The sequence below is a fragment of the Nematolebias whitei genome, chromosome 7 (genome assembly GCF_014905685.2).
Source record: "Nematolebias whitei isolate Nwh7 chromosome 7, NemWhi1, whole genome shotgun sequence".
Classification (NCBI taxonomy): Eukaryota; Metazoa; Chordata; class Actinopteri; order Cyprinodontiformes; family Rivulidae; genus Nematolebias; species Nematolebias whitei.
Genome location: NC_056504.1, coordinates 35965175 through 35983201, shown reverse-complemented (window position 1 = coordinate 35983201; position 18027 = coordinate 35965175). Strand labels below are relative to the sequence as shown.

General features: G+C 35.8%; 1 protein-coding gene across 1 annotated transcript in view; it reads right to left on the bottom strand.

The window, feature by feature from the left end:
* Positions 1 to 18027, bottom strand: part of LOC119412791 (cadherin-22) — a 164539-nt gene that overhangs the window by 40669 nt on the left and 105843 nt on the right. Inside the window, exons 4-7 of the mRNA XM_037679826.1 lie at positions 11098 to 11236; positions 5857 to 6024; positions 3549 to 3730; positions 981 to 1237 (exon numbers count right to left, since the gene is read on the bottom strand). Of these exons, the coding sequence (XP_037535754.1) occupies positions 981 to 1237; positions 3549 to 3730; positions 5857 to 6024; positions 11098 to 11236 (746 nt within the window). The remainder of the gene's footprint in view (positions 1 to 980; positions 1238 to 3548; positions 3731 to 5856; positions 6025 to 11097; positions 11237 to 18027) is intronic.

Genomic DNA, 18027 nt, shown 5'->3' with positions numbered 1-18027 from the left:
ATCCAGATGACCTGACTGAACAATGTTGGATTGTATACCTGGATTATTGAGCATGTACTTTGTCATTCTTGTTATTAAGTCTACCACTTTCTATTTTCTCCAAGGACACCATAAAATGATACAGTTTGATATTATAAGGATATCCAGGAACTTTTTACAACTTTGAAACTTCATCCAGAGAAACTTTACCATGATCATAAAACTGTTATGATCCAAAACTTTATTAGGATCCTTTCTGAAGACTGAAGAATTGTTCAAAAGCACCGCCCCCCCTCCACACACACAAAGTGGCCGGAGCAAACACAAGACATTGTTCATTATTTTAACTAACAAACATTTTAACATCTGTTGATTTTCCTGAAGTTAGTATATCCTGAAAATGATGATAAATTTTGATTTATTCTTTCCTTTTTCATCTGACAAGAAGCTCATTAAAAATCAAAACATTTTACATCCAAAACTGGTTCATGGTTTAATTACATTAAATGCTGGAATACCAAATATCAGAGTAGAGGTGAAGTAGTGGGTGGAGAGAAACATAAGGTTGTGAATTATGTCTGCGTTGATCTTGGAACGTGACATATATTGAATGCAAACCAGAAAAACATAATAAATCACATACTTTTACATTTAAAGGAAGCACACGATATGCAGAATTTATGTTTATTGCCCGATGTCATTAAAGTTGCACAATTATGTTAATACTTATGTCTGTGTGCTTTATTGAGTCTTTATTGGCAAAATATCTAATGAACCATTGATAAGATATTGATGATTGGTTAATATTTATTAATTATTGATTAATCTTTTTAATAATGCGTAATATTTCATATTAATATTCATTAATATGAAGTACATTTATTTATGATCTGCGACTTTAAAACGTTTAAATAAACTTGTGTGCACAATATGTTATTATTATTTATGTGAAAAAAAATTGCTTTGAACTATTTTCAGATAATGCAATATATTTTACAAACCTCACTGGTTTATTCGTCACATCTGGATCTCGAGCTGTGACAATCCCAACCACCGACCCAACTTTGGCATCCTCTTGAACTTCCATTATAGTGCCTTCTGCAGGTTGAAACATGGGTGGCTCATCTATGTCCGACACACTCACACAGACAATGGTCTGGTCTCGGAATGATCCCAGGTCCACAAAGCGAGGATCGACGTGCTTATTTACAGCTTCAACGACCACATTGTGTGTCTGCTTGCTCTCAAAATCTAGCATCTGAAAAAAAGGAAGAAACTAAATAACTGCAGCTAAACAGTTCAATAACCCCCCCCCCCCACACACACACACACACACAAACACACACGAGTGAACTCTATTACCACACTGTTAAGGTGATTGCCGTATAGTAAGGCCCTCTGTGAAGTATCCTCAGATTTGCTTAACTATGCTTTGTTGCCTCTTTTGTCAAAATGGTAATTGTTTGGTAATGACATTGAACATGTAATTTTGTTTCTAAAGACATTAAACAGCATGTGGCTGACTCACTTGCTTCTCTGGAACATGCTACTGTGCTGCATTTACTCATTATCTTTTGATTGAATAATCAGTCTACCACAGGTTCAGTGATATTGGTGAGTTGCAGTAGTTTTATGGTATTTGTGTAAGGAAAATACCAAAGGTGTGTATATAATCAAGCACGGTGTGCTCGGGGTAAATAATGCTTCGACATGAACTAATTACGTAGCTGAATCCTACTGTTACACTGTTACAGTAGACTGCATAGGGTAACAGTGATCAGGACCTGAACTGTATTCAGTGATCTCAATATCAAACACAAACATATATTAACTGAGGCCCAATTTAGATTTTTTTTTTCTTTTTCTGATCTGATAATCTCTTATTTCTGACATTTTCAAAATGGTGTATAATAATAAAAAAAAAAAAAAAACTTTCTAAAACTAAATAAGATATTTTTAATGGATAGTTTTAACTAGTCAGTATCACCAAATTCATACAAAAAATAAATAAATAAATAAAATAAACATCTTTTAACACCCTAAAATGTTTAATCTGAATTTACAGACATTTTTACTTATGTACCTTTTCCATCTTTGCTGTCATTTATTGTTTTACAAACTAAAAATATAAAGCACTTATGACATATGTCAAGGCCCCTTACTGCACTAAAGCCTAAATGTTGTTCCTAAGTAATTTGCTTCATTGTTAAAGAACTAAATGTAATGAAAATGTAAAGATGCACTTTGGATGATCTAAATTCAAGTAGACCATTCTAAGAGCTAGTGTAAATGCACACAGGATGCACTGAGAATACAGGATTTGATAGTGCATACCATCAGACTACAATAAAACATGTATGGCTTTTGTTCACCTAAGCAGCACAAATGAATACCTTCATGGCTACATTAAAGAACCATCAACCCCATAAATATATTTCAGGATGGTTAAAATGGCATACATATAAATAAAGTGAATAGGTTGGATTAAAATCCATTAACACTGATTCTAATTTACCATAATTCAATTTTCAACGTTAAATTGTTTCACTAAACTAGACCTATGGGGGTTATTACCAGTGAGCAATTTTTGAACACCAGTCATGTATCTCCGTTTATCACAATATGTCTCAGAGTTTTCTAAAAGGAGACGTGGCCTTCATGGTGATTTCTTGCCAACTGAATTCCAATTACGTCTACTTGTCCAGTGTGCCAAGGACTACTGCATGTGACAGAATGTTTGGATTTTATGTATAATACCCCCCCCCCCCCCCAAAAAAAAAAAAAAAATCCACTTTCAAGTCAACCTTAAAGCAGATGCCCAAAGGTTTTATCTGAAAGTATTCTTTGAAATTATGCAAAATTCATGAAATGGCAAACAAAAACACCAAGCTGCCCAATTGCCCAATGGCAGCATGATGGCTCAGTGGTTAGCACTGTTGCCTCACAGCAAGAAGGTTCTGGGTTCAATCCCTGGTTAGACCTGGGATCTTTCTGTGTGCAGTTTGCATGCTCTTCTCGTGCTTCCGTGGGTTTCCTCCAGGTACTCCGGTTTCCTCCCACAGAACAAAAACATGCATGTAGGCTGCCTTCAGGTCCAGGCCTCCCTTGCAAAAAAGATCTGTGATCTCAATGGGACTTGCCTGGTTAAATAAAAGGTTAATAAATAAATTGTTGAGGAAGCAAAGTAAAGCAACGCCAAATCTAACTTAGCTTCAAATATAAAGTATGGTTCTAAAGTTGAGATGCGGTCTCTGGTTTTCACTCAACATTCATTCAACCTTTATTTATACAGGTTAATCCCAATCAGCCCCATTTACAAGAGAGACCTGGACATATATACTCTTACTGTGCCGGTAAGGCTTTCCTTAGTAGTTAATCACATGTTGTGTACCTTATTGTAAAGTGTTACCCATAAAGACAATAATCCCAAAGTTGTATATGCTTCGCAAAAAAAGGCATTGTCGCTATTGTGTGTTCCTATTAAAAAACACACACACACACACACACACATAAGACTGGTAAACAGAAAACAAGAACAGGACTGTGACGTTGCTTATGTTCAGGTGTACCTTCTTGATGGAGACAACAGCTTCCTGTGTCTTTACATCTGTCGTGACCTTGAAAAGCTCTCCTCCTTCTTTGATCAGATAGCTCATATCCGTGTTTTCCCCCATGTCTGCATCTGTAGCAATGACACGTCCAACCGGTGTCCCCACAGCTGCTCCCTCTGACACTGAAAACTGGTACATCTCTGATAAATTGAGAAGGTGGCCAGGGGGAGAAAATATAGAGTTCAAACAAGTTGTATAGACGGGTAATGAATTCATAACAAAACAAAAAAATGGTAAAATGAATAATAATAATAATAATAAAATAATAAATGGGCAACAACAGGCAAATAGCTACAGTTTTACATGGCACAAAAAAAGTTTACATGTTAAATTATGTGTATTTAACAAGTTTCCTTATATTTTTTGCTGTTATTATTTTTTATGATGAATTAATTAATTGCAAGCACATTCTACTTTATTTCAATACCATCCATCCATCCATTTTCTTTACCCGCTTATTCCACTTTGGGTCACGGGGGTCGCTGGTGCCCATGTCCAGCAATCACTGTGCGAGGGGCGGGGGACACCCTGGATGGGTCGCAAGTCCATCACAGGGACACATAGAGACAAACGAGACAAACAACCATTCACTCTCTCACTCACACCTAGGGACAATTTAGAGTTACCAATCAGCCTAACATGCATGTTTTTTGACTGTGGGAGGAAACCGGAGTACCCGGAGAAAACCCACGCATGCACGGAGAGAACATGCAAACTCCACCCAGAAAGGCCCCTGGACCGGGGTTTGAACCAGGGACCTGCTCGCTGAGAGGCAGCAGCTCTACCAGTTGCGCCACCGTGCTGCCCTTATTTCAATACAATATACTATTTTAATCATGCTGTTTATTAACCGTAAAAAAAAAATTCACTCTGTATTTTTGTCACATTTCTATAGTTTTTCCATTGTTTTTATATTTATTTTGTAACGTGTGAACTTGCATTGTGTGTTTATATAACCTGTATTTTCTATTTGCGTATCACTTTCCTGCTGATAGCAAAGTCTTCCTTCACTGAGGCACAAATGAAAGATATTCTGTTTTATTCTAATCTACAGTGTACACGCAAACACACTGCACAATATGCTCTATACATGTGTTATTAAGAACATTCATTTGTATAATAAATGGTGCTTTTAAAAGTCAGATATTTTTTTAACTGACAGAAAAGACCCCACAAAACATCTGGGGTCTGCCAGAAATCATTAGCAACTAAATATACAGCAATAAACGCTCCTGTTACAAGGAAAAAATAATAAGTTTAAACATCAGTCATTGCATATACCACATGCCATCCACATGTGCAACTGATTTATGAAAGCTTATTTTAGATTTTGTTCCCCATATCCTGCAGTGTTGGTTCAATAATTCTGCTGGGCTTATCACTCTGAATGCGCAAATATGATTTACTGAGATGAGAAAGGGTTTCATACACAAATATGAAAAGGTGTGTGAAGACATATCACTCTCTGTCAACTAAACTGATTGTACCCTCTGCTTAATCAAATGCACTGCTGCTATTGGGTTTTACTACAACTTCATCACAGAAAAAGAGAAAACAAACAAAAAAAAAGCTAAAATGAACTAAGGAAGAAAAATTGCAATTGTATTAGCATGCCCTATTCTTGGCACACTTTAGGATTCAGAAGGTTATATAATGCATTTTTAAATAAAACTAACCTATCTAATGTATAAACACAGCCAGAGCATGGCTATGGTCAACGTTTAAACTCTGCATATGCTTTCAGAGATTTAAAAATATATATATTATTATTAAAAGTTTCAGTGTTGGTAGAGGATTTAGATTAGACATTTAGAAAATTAATTAAAGCTACCGATTGTTCATGTGCAAATTAGACACTATTCATGAGCCATAAAGGCAGAAAAGAAAATAATAATTATCACAAAAAATACAGTAAACAATCGATTGTGTTGGCTAAATGCTATGAGGTTACCCCCAATAATTGATTTAAAAATATATATATATCAGATGTACAGTAGAACAAACAAGTTCTCCTCATTTGATACACTTTATGAGCTGCTAGTATGATTTGCAGATAAATATAGTTTAGGCAAATTCCTCTGCATGCAGGACAGTCATGCAACTACTGTATGTAGACTTTGGGTTTGCAAGACACATTGTTATTTATTATGCTCTTATTTATTTGTTCAGAGAACAGTCCATCTGTCATTTCCAACTACTTTGTCTCTCGCCTACATCACCATCAACGTTAAAGTCTAAGGTGAAAGAATGTGCGGGATACACTCACTCTGTGGGAAGCGCGGTGGGTTGTCATTAACATCTGTGATCACTATGGTCACTGTGGTGGAGCCAGAGAGACCACCCATTTGTCCAGCCATGTCTGTTGCCTTGACAACAAGCTCATAACGATCTTGTGTCTCACGGTCCAAATCTGCCACTGCTGTCATGATTATTCCTAAGAAGTAATGGGAGAGGGAGACGAAGCAGAGAAGAAGAAGAGTAGTTAGTAAACGAGGCCAATTGAAATGTTATATCAGTTTTAAGCACTTATGCAGTAACAGGTAAGATTTTCATTTTCAGTCTGAATACCAACTCCTGATAAGCAGTGTGTTATGAAGCCACAAGTGCTGCACATTTCAGTTTTTCCTCTTGATGGGAGAGAGCGTGTCATGTTTGCCCCTCTGCACATAGACCATTTTATGGCTCAGTTGTATTAATATGAATAATATATAGGGGCAGAATGAAAGCACGCCACAGCCACCCTGAACAGCATTACAACCCCTTCATGGTGGTAAGAGCGCACTCATGCCTATAAAGTAGACATTTAGAAAACATGTGAGGGACATAGAGTAAGTGGTATGATAAGGGGGGAGAGAGAGGAAACTGTAAAGAAGGAGGAAAGCAAAACCAATGGTTTCCAGAGAAGTGCACATTTCACATTCCGGTGGCAAATATTAACCAGCGCAGAGCAGTTGAGCGTCCAACGTTCTGATTTCACTTACTTTTGAATTTGACTAAGTACTACTACATCCATTAAAACTAAGTGTGCAGCTGTGAAGTTACAGGGGGATAAAATGTGTTTTTCTTTATTTTTTTTAATAACCCGTTTTCATCAAGTGAAGCAATGGAAGTCTAATTCTATTATGCACTTATGAAGTCAACCATTCTGCTTTTTGGGCCCTTACAGCTAGTGCAAAAAATTGAAATGAAAATATATATATAAAAAAATAATAAGAATATATTTTGTGCCTGTCACAGTGCCATTTTCATCCACCACTGTATGAATAGAAACTGTTGAACCATACATATTGCTGCGCAGAAATTTTCATGGGTGGTACCTTTGTAATTTAAATTGCATAACTAAACGTGACATGGAGAAAATCGAAATTGCATAATTGCATCTTTAAACATATTTATCACTTCTTTTAGTTATTATTACTTGTGTCTCTGGCATTTTGAGCTTTGAAAATAGACAATGTATTTAACTTAAAAACGATAGTGTGGAATTGAGGTATTAGACAAAGTAAAAAGTATAATGTGACACCCAGCTAAATAATTAAAGAAAATAATAATAATCTAAAAGGTACAAATTCATGAGAGCTAAATGGCACATTAATTTTCACAGCATGCTCTGTTTCATGAATGTTCTCACAGCCTTTTGTGTCTCTATGTAATTACTACAAACAAACAAACAAACAAAAAAATCTTGACAAAGGTTTGCTTTATTGTCTTTGGTCCAAGATAATCATTGTGTTGTAGAATTCATCCTAGTAGTTCTCTGTGGATTAACTGATGCAAACATGTCACTAAACATCACTGTTTTTAACACACATTTTTTTCAACATTCCCATAATACAGAACCTCTTTTGAAGTCAAAACTCACTCGTAATTTCTGTGCAGATATGTTCCACCTACAGACACATACACACAGCCTCTTTTAGATCAGAGTAGTGCTAATGCGTTTACTGTATTCACCTTTATGTTGACAGCAATTAATTATTTTGATAAAATGGTCATACAGAAAGATCACAAACATAGTTTCTTCTCACCTTCACTGTTTGCACACATTTGCATGTGGCGTATAAACTGAGCCATTAGGAACCTGGTAGGTCAAATTACTGTACTGTATTGTTACATTTCTGGTACTGCATCATAAAGACAAAACCTATTTACACACAATTGTTCAAAATATTGAGAAAAAAAGTCTGATCTATTCTTCAAAACTGTATATTTACTAGTAAAATACATGGGTGACAAATAATGTAAAAGAAAGCTGTAGCCGTGTCCTGAATGCATGCATTGAAAAAAAGTGTTGTAACTGCTCTTGCTTGTATGTGGTTCAGTCCTTAAAAACAGGACAAAAAAAAAAAAAAAAGTTTGGCAGATAATTTGTTAATGTTTGAAGACAAACTGATAATTGCTACAGAGCTTGTTGTCAATGTGAGTTAGAGTGCTATTATTGAGTTTGATTTCTGTCCCTTCCATATTTTGACCCTCTAGACTTGCACCTATTTTCTTGTCTATTATTATCCACCTACCTTCTCCTCCCAGCTTTTAAGCTTGTCTGCCTATAAGGTAGGTAGAGGGGGTGGGTTGAATGAGGGTTGTGAATCAAGAGCTGGAATAAACCATCCAGTCTCCTGGCTTATCCCACCAAAGTAGAGTCATTTATCATCCAGGCACCCTGACCAAATCAAAGTGGTGGATACCAAAAAGGAATCATTAAAACTTTAGCACTTTTCCCTGGGGGACAGCATTCAAACACTAGTGCTAGGGTACTCCTGCTACACTGTAGGTCAGGTCTTACTGCTGCTATAAGCTCCATGTCTGTAGGGGGAAAAGTATAGGATTATCATGTATTTAAGTGGGGAGAAAAAATATATATAATTGTGTTTATGTTATAACACATATTTTGATAAAACATTTAACACACGTTTGTTCTTATAAGTTTGCTTCGAAGAAGACAGCTCTTTTTTTTAAAGTTTATAAAAAATAATAATAATTAAACCATGTAGAAAATGCTTTGATCACAGAAATACAACCAACCCCTTGATATATGTTTGATTTCCTAATATTAAGTTATAAAAAAGGGGACAACAGTAAAATAATAAATTACTGATTCTTTTTAATCATTTTTTCATTTACCCTTTATTTATACAGGTAGTCTCATTGAGCCATGAGAACTCATTTTCAAGAGAGACCTGTTTAGGGAGCAGATGGTGGGGGTTAAGGGCCTTGCTCAGGGGCCCAGAGTGGGGCGAATGAGGGTGGAGGGAGATGTGGGTGTTTCATGTTGGACATTGTTCAGTTAATGGTACATGCATGACCAAATTTATGTCTGCTATAATAAAGAAAACTCAAATTACAACTATAATAAGTTATCCTATTCTGACAAAAATATGAAACACTAAATGGAATACTGACTGTCAAAATAAAGTGAATGTAGCAACACTTAAATTTAAATAAGGATGAAACAAGCTGAATGGAAAATTTCAAAACGTTAAGCTCGACAAATAGTATTTCATTCATCATGAGTCTGAGTGGAAACAGGTATTTAAGAAGCAGCTTCAAACTGTAAAATGGGTAAGATAAAAACTCTCAAAAATTAGACATCCATCCATCTATACATTCATCCATACATCCATTCATACATACATCGTCTTTACTCACTTTTCCCATCAGGGTCATGCAGAAATATTGATATGCTCTGTGATCATTAGGCGAGCGGCTGTTTATAGACCAAACATATTTCCAATCTACTAGAGGGTCACATAAAGACGTTTGCCCGCTCACACTGTCCTCTAGCAATAATTTAGAGTTTACAGCTAACTTTACATGCATGTTTTTGGTCTACTCAATCCAATTCAGTTTATTTATATGGTGCCAAGTTACAACAGAGGTCATCCCAGGACACTGAAAAGAAGCATTCATATGTACAATATATATACAATATTTTAACACTATTTATCTGAGGAGCAGACTGCTTTGAATTTAATTCCATCACATAACTCTCATCTTGAGCAAGCAAAAAAAGCAACTGTGGAAAAGAAAACTCCCTCATGAGGAAGAAACCTTTAGCAGAACCATGCTCAGGACAAGTGGCCATCTCCTTCAACGGGCTGGGTTTGAGAGGAACAGGAAGGAGGAACAGATACACAATGGCAGGTCAAGAATCACATGTTAAGACAGAAATAGTATAAAATGAAAACTATTCAATTTTAACAATTTGTTTAAGGAAATAAGATCAATTTGTTCTCCAGAAGTCTAAGCGTGTAGCAGCATAACAAGCCAACCTTAATTATAGGATTGATCAAAAAGTAAAGTCTTAAGTCCAGTCTTAAAACTGGACAATGTGTCAGCCTCATGGACAGAAACTGGAAGTTGGTTCCACAAGAGGCTGATATATGAAATATCTTCCTCCCATTATGCTTTTGAAAACTCTAGGAACCGCATGTAATCCTGCAGTCTGAGAGCAAAGTGCTCTGTTGGGAAAATATGGAACAATAAGGTCTTGAATATAAGATGGAGCTAGGATGTTGAGTGCTTTGTAGGTTAGAAGTAATATTTTGAATTTGTTTCTTGATTTGACAAAAAATATGTCTATGGAAGGAAACTGGAGTACCCAGGGATAACCTGTTTGCAAAGAAAAAACAAAACAAAACAAACAAACAAAAAAATGCAAACTACACACACACAATGGATATAACTGGGTTTAAACTTGTAACCTTCTTGCTAAGGGTCAACAGATTCAGCCACTGCTCCAATGCCCTTAGACAAAGATACATTTCTAAATATGTTGTAATTGCATTAATTAGAGGCATAAATGTTTGACATATTAATGTCTAGTGCTGTTTTGGTGATAATACAACTAATAACAAAAATACTATTGAATATTAAAGTCAGATGTTGCAATGCATAACTGTGCCTAAACCATTATTTCCAGTCAGTGTTGCCCTGTCTTATCTTTCTTTGTTGAGCGTTGTTCCCATAGCTGTGCCCCCAAAATAATTCAGCTCAGCATAACGCCTGCTGAACATAAATACCAATGTTATGAGAAAACTGTGTTTTTAGCACCATTTACTAAGCGGAGGGAACGGATAAAATCAAAACTCTATTTTATTTTCACACATGGGTCTTAACGAGTTCTCTAATATTAGAATACCATAGGAGATTTTTTTTTTTTTCTAATCTAAAATGTTACATAACTGGCAAGGCTGCCCTTACCTTCTGAGACATTGGTGACTTTATTTACCCAACTATATGTTAGTAATTTATTTATTGATTTATGTATTTGTTTGTTTTATTTTTCTCATTCACACATGTTATAATGTGCTGACCCTCCAAAGTATATGGTCTGATGGTCATTAATTGAGTTTTTAACTTAATTCTTTAAACTGGGCTGTGAGAAGTCCTTTATTGATCTTGGAAATGTGTATTCTAAATATATAAGTTAAGATACTGTCATTAGAAGAAAAAAGTACAGGAACAAGTTCAAAGAAAAAGACACATTTAGGAAGCATTTTCTTACCTGTGTGTCTGTCAACAGTGAAAAACTTTTCTCCATCCAGTACACTATACACAATTCTGGCGCTGTTGCCGTATGTGGGGTCATCAGCATCAGATGCAGTAACCTTCATAACAGACGTCCCTGTTAAAAAAAAGAGAACCTTATTTAAAAAAGGCAAAAGGCACAAAAAAACAAGGAAAAAAAAAACATTTTCAGAGCAGGAAAGTCATTAGGAGGTATTCCTGGATCAAAAATGTGAATACAATATATGTATATATTACACATATACCCCACATACATGCACGCACACGCAAACATGTATAGGTAATGATACACTATATTTGGCAAACAGTTAAAAGATGTGAGCTGGAATACATGATGCATCAGTGACAATTTTTTCAAAGGAACATTAAGAGCAATACATGCACTTAAACACATTCATTATATTCATACAAACATGACTGTGAATATACATGAAAGAGGCAGAATAAAATATTGTGGTACCATTGTACCAGAGAGATATCTAATGGAGTGGTGACACAGACATTAGAGAGGGAAAGCTTGTGATTGGAAGGTCGCTCGTTGGAACCCCTGTACCAACAACATCAAAATGAGGGTGGGAAAGCTGAAGCACCCACATCTGCCTCCACCCTCCACACGTGCCTCCACCTTCATTTGACCCATTCTGGGCCCTTGAGCAAGACCCTTAACCCTCACCATCTGCTCAACCAGGCACCCTAGATGGCAGCTCTCTGCTCCACACTGTGGTAACAGTGGTTTGTAGTTGTGAAAGGAATGGCATCCGGCGTAAAACAATTACCAAGTCTTCGTGTGAGTTAGTTTGCTGTGGTGACCCCTGAAGATGGGAGCTGCCGGGAAAAAAATAAAACTCAAATAAAAAAAGTACCAGTACGGTGTCTCACTTTCATGCACTTAATTTTCCAAGTACATATTTTGAAGTTTCAAATTACCTCTTCAGTACACAAGAAAAAAGCTGCACCACTTAAAGTTGTTTTCCTTTTCATAAGCCCAGACGTTCTCACAGATGACAGGAAACACAGATTTCTACAGTAAACATTACTTCTTCAAAGAGTGTTACAAGCCAAAGAAAACTGCATCAAACAACATGTGATTACCGGCACTTAGACAAAAAAAAAAATAAAAATACAAAATAGAGATCTTCACATAACATTTTGAAAAAAGAGTTTGTGGAGCAGCAGTTGTTTAAATCATTATTTCACATTAAGTGCAATACATTTGTCCACAGTGTGAATATGCAAGCTTCTGGCAGCAAATGTGCAGGCACATCATCCCATTTAGTCACACATTTTAAGTAAATCTCACCCTACAGCCTTTAAAACTTCATGATTTCTAATTAGAAGGTTGGAAAGTTATATTATGTTTGTCTATGGTGAAGCATATATTTCCAAATATAGTCATATACAGGAAAGTGAAGGTAAAATGGAGGGTAATGGGAAGATGTTCCTAGATGCCACAAGCCCTCAAGGGCAAGAAGTCAGTCTCTGTCTCTGTTCCTGAGGCCAGTGTTATGGGTAATTACTGACAGCTGGTGATGTCCACTAAAGGTCACCACTGTAGCCCTTCTTAGAGCCCTGTCATGCCACTGTCCAGCTACATAATAACCATATGCTAATGTTGCTAATTAGCAGGAAGTGTCACAGCACTGTTTGTTTCCTGTCATTGAATGGAGAACCTAAGGGGGGAAGAGAGGCCAGCAGATTACCATTATAGTCGCAAGCCATTAAATCAGAAGGCTCAGATTACTATTCTGTCCCTGTCATCTATAGCAATTTGCTAGTTCCATTTGCAAGTGGATTGGGACCAGCCTATCTATATTCATGCTATGGAAGGATGTATAGCATATGCAGTATCAGAGAATATTTAATTTCAATACAGTTAACCACTTTGTGAGGATTTCAGTTACAGCAAATATGGATTACATTGTAGCTCACAGTGAATTTAAAATACGGCATAAAAAATGAATCTAAATGAGCTTTTAAATAAAACTGCAAAATCACTCCATCTCTTTACCCATTTAAACAATACAAAATTATACAATAGTTTAAACCATAAAAAAAAAAAAAAAATCAGACATGCCTCATTTCAGTTGAGAGATGAGTGAGATATCATTATTCCAGGGAAACGTGAAACTGTAAAGAGGCTATTTTCATTTCTGGCATTTAATATGGAAGGTTTGTTAATTCTGCTTACTTGGTTGGTGCTACTACTGTGGGTCCAACAAAGCCATTTTCATCCATGGGATTACTCACTTATCTTAATTTTCCCTAGGTAATGTAGTGAGACACGTGAGGTACGTGTCACTTGTTGTATGACAAATATATGGATATATATTTATGCATACTTTTCACGAGTTCTTCATTTTTCTGACTGTAAATGTCGTGCATTGAATTTAACAGAAATGTAAACAAGAGACGTTATTTATCTTTGACCCATCAAATGAATGGAATCATTTATTTTCAGAATCAAAGTTTAACATCAAACATTTACATTAATTTGGCAAAATATGAAAATAATAACAGACAGTTTCACAGAAAATGAACTTCAAATCACTCGGCGGTGATTTGAGGACTTTGCTTAAGATATTTCTAAAATATCTGTACTGATTTATGAGAGAGAGGTGGGTTTTAGAGTGAAAGGAGATTATCTTACAGAGAACTGTGTGAGGGAAGTTTAATCTGTTTAACCAGAAATTGCACGCTCCGTCAGATCCTCAGCCCGTCCACGGTACACTTTAGTCGAAGAAGAAGCCTTTACCTGGTTTGACGATAGATCAGCTCAGTAAGCATCCTTCAGACTGTTTCCAGCGCCTCCGTTAAGCACAGCTAAAAATCCTCGGAGAGTCGTGCGTGGTTAGCTCAAAACAGACTTATAATCCCAAACGTCCCTGGTTCTTCATAACTCCAAACTCTTCATAACCGGTTGCACTCTCAATCTGCTCATTCTGTTGGACTATCGGACCTGTTGTCAGCTCTCATTCCAACATCTCTCAGAACTCTCATTCTCTTGGAATTCTGGAATCCTCGAATTCTTCTCTTCTCTCTATTCTATGAACTGAGAAGTTGCCACATTTTATTTGGGTCGACTTCCTGTTCAATTTAGAGCTTTCTGATTCGTGGAAGGACCAGAAAGAGGAGTGGATTTGTGACGTAAGATGTTATCATAAGTCAAGGATTGTTTACAACATACAGAAAAGATTATTGCAGCAACAGCAGACTTCGTGGAGTCTCACACTTTGTAATCTTTTCAAATAGTAAAACATGACATTTTTCTCGGTAAACATTTTAGTTGACCGAAAACCAACCTTTAACATACTTACGACAGCTTGCTCATTTCAGACAGAAAATCAAGAAAGGCATATTCAGGTGATTTCTTCTCTGAATGAGGAACAAAAATCATTACTTACTGTTTATGTAAAATAAAAATTAGTAGTTCTTTTCAACCTGTAAAGCATTGAGTGAACTAACACAATTTGATTATCAAAACATTTGTAAGACAGTAATGATTATAAAGAATTGTCTTTTCTGCTTGATTAATTCAAGAAAGAAAGTTCATCAGATGGTTCAGACTTATTCAGATCAATGAAAATAACAGTCTCTGTCCATCTGGTATATTTGAGGTTATCTGGTTCACTACAGTAACAATCAGTTAGACGCTGAGCTGTTTCTGAATACTGCTGGCAACAACATCAGACAGTCTGAAAGAACTATATAAATGCAAATGCTTTTCTTATTGTGATTATATTAAGTGGAGAAGGCAGAAAGTTTGGCATACAATTTTTAGTTTTGTTATTTTTAAGTTTTGGTTGCAATAACAAAATTCACTTGAGCAAGTCAGTACTTATAGTCTCTTTTGGTGTCACATAAGCAGATTTGACCATTGACGGACTAGCAGATTATCTTGGGCTGAAATGTAATGCAGATATATCAGTGATAAAAAAAATCATGTTCAATAGTAGGTTCATCTTCTCTGCTGATGCAAAATATTTGTTGATGCTACTTATAAAATATCTTGTTAAATATGCTCAGCACAATGTGCTTTTAATATTTATCACCATATACATATTTATGGGGAATTAATGTTTTGTCCAAAGACAAATGAATGTACTTTTATTATACCCAAAATTATATATCCTGGTAATTGCATTAAAAAATATGTGTTTTGAAGATACAATAAGGGTCTTCATTTTTTTAGGATAGGTATAGGTTGATGATGAAGGCTGACCATGTCAGCTATAAAACAACAAATGCAATCCTTTGAATACATTGATGTCTAACGTGATTTTTCTTTCCTTCTTCCGGATGAGTCACAAGTATTTTTGACGGCTAACAAAGACAGACAGCCGAGTTCCCTCACACTTACAGTCAATTCAGAAACACCATTTAACCTAACATAACCTGATAGACACCTTTGTACTGTGGGAGGGAAGCAGAAGACAGAAAGGCCACAGAGACATCTTGTTGTGAGGACATAGAACTACCCTCAATAACGGTTCAAACCAAAACTGTCGGTTTTTCTTTTTTTTTTTTTCTCCCTTCTTTATACTGAAAATTGAAAACAACTGAAAACATAAATTCCCACCCACCATAGCATGCAACACAATTTAGTTTTTGGCAGCAGCAGCTATTTCACTAGTGCATTTTGGATCACGCACAAATACAATTTTCTGCAATGAAAAGTAGCCTTATTGCTGTGCAACTATATATATATATATATATATATATATATAAACTGTAACATGGTTTTAACGAACACTACAACAATAATTGTCAAACATAACATTACTACAATACAATTTTGTGTTGTACAGTATACCTACTTTAAATATTGAATAGTATTTTTTTAAAAGCTGAATGTATTTATACAAAAACTTAACTCTGGAATTATGTATTTAGTCCATAGTCCATATATATATTTGATGCACATAGAAATGTAGGTTATGGCTTGTGAACAGTTCATTGTGTGCGGTTTGTGACACATGCTATATAGTTAGATTTATGCACGAGTATGGTTTAATGGTATCAACACAGGCTGTCGCAATGGCTTCCTACACCATTTCAGCTCACTGAGAGAGATGGTTCAATTATTGCGAGGGGAGCTTGAGAAGTGTGCCACGTGTGAGACACTAGACTGACAGCTATTTAAGAGGCAGCATCGTAAAAGAGATTTGTGCCCGTCTCAGCTGGTGTGATACTGGTATGGTCTTCAACGGAGAGGTCTAACGGCTGCGGCACAGGGCCTCTCTTCTGTCTCAGCCTACCTTAATCTGCAGGACTGAGTGCTCCCTGCCTGCATTATGGATCATTTAGTAAAACCATAAAAGCTGAGGTGTTTTCACATGAAAAGTTATTCCTTCGCTACTTCGTGTGTGATTCATTTTTCTCCCATCCACCTAAATGCCTCAGGGGAGAGGTTGAGAGGAGAGAGAGAAGTAGAGAAAGATGGGCGAGAGTGAAGAAACTTTGAAAAGATGAAAAAAATCTGTCACGTCGTAAAAGCCAATGGCCTGCATACATTGATCCTCTTCCAAATCTCACCAAGGATTTAAGGGTTTTTTTCTTTCATGAACAAGACTGTAAATCTATCCTTTTTTAGCATCTGAAACTTGTATATTTTATAATATCAGATTATTATTTGTTTAGGTGGTTCTAGGATGGTCTTTATTTTGAAAAAAAAAAATGCTAAGAACAAAAGAGGAGGTAGAAAAATCTTGTGGCGATTGTGTGTTTTCTTAGAAATGAACGAAACAAAAGTGTATCGTTTAGCAATTATACATTAAACATATACTGTATTTAGATGCTTTCTACATACATTTAAATCATTTAGATCCAGTATTTTCTGTATCCACCCTGCTGCTTTTCTCATAAATATATTTAATGCTTATTCATGGTGTGCCTCAGAATGTCACTCTTTGCCTTCTGCTCCTCCCAACAGCTTTATAAACATGACCCTGCATACTTAGATCAGCCAAAATCAATTATGTCAGGTGCTGTGGCTGAGTGCATAATGATACAAGTTACTGGTTATATACATAAAGGTAGTTGGCAGAAAATATTGATTGTAAGTTGCCTGCCTTGTCACATCCCCCTCTACTGTGATCCTGCTGTTCCCAGCTGTCTCACCTACTGTTAGCATGACAGGCCTTCTTCACGGTGACTTCAGTAATTTGTAACCACTGTAGGTTTGAGTAACAGGAAAAGTGATTATTACTTCCATTCCCCATGTGGAATACTTGCATTACATGCAGAAGCGGTGGTGCATCTCATGATAACTATATGTGTGTGAAACAAAGGTCGGTAGAGCAAAAGGTAAAAACATATTCAAAATGCATGTTTTGTCCTAGTTTTGGTTTATTTTATTGCACCATATAATTATTATTTTTTTAAATCAACCAACACAATAGTATTCAAATGCCAGCATTTTCTATGAGGTATATGTTTTTTGTACAATAAGTTGAGCAATAACCAGTAAATGGGATGCTTATAAGCACATCCAGCCACAATTTTTTCCTGTACATTCTGTATTTTTCTGTGCTATTTACTCTTTTCTGTATCTACAAGTCACACCAAGTGTGTTGAACCTTGATTCATCCCCATGAATATATCTACATACACACGTTCATCATGTATTGTGGTTTATGTCGAAAACTTTATAGATATATTATTAACATAAACCAAACGTCTCAAAAAATTACAACGTATGGACATTATTATGGAAATGTACCTGATCTTAGAAATGAACATGTTATATAAGCCATATAAAGTGTCATACTGAAATAAGCCCTGTGGACAATGAATGTTTCTTATTAGCATTTTTTAAAATCATTATTATGTTTTCTGTGTGATCAATTTTCCAATTAATCATTACATTAGATAACATTTTTGATATATATATATATATATATATATATAT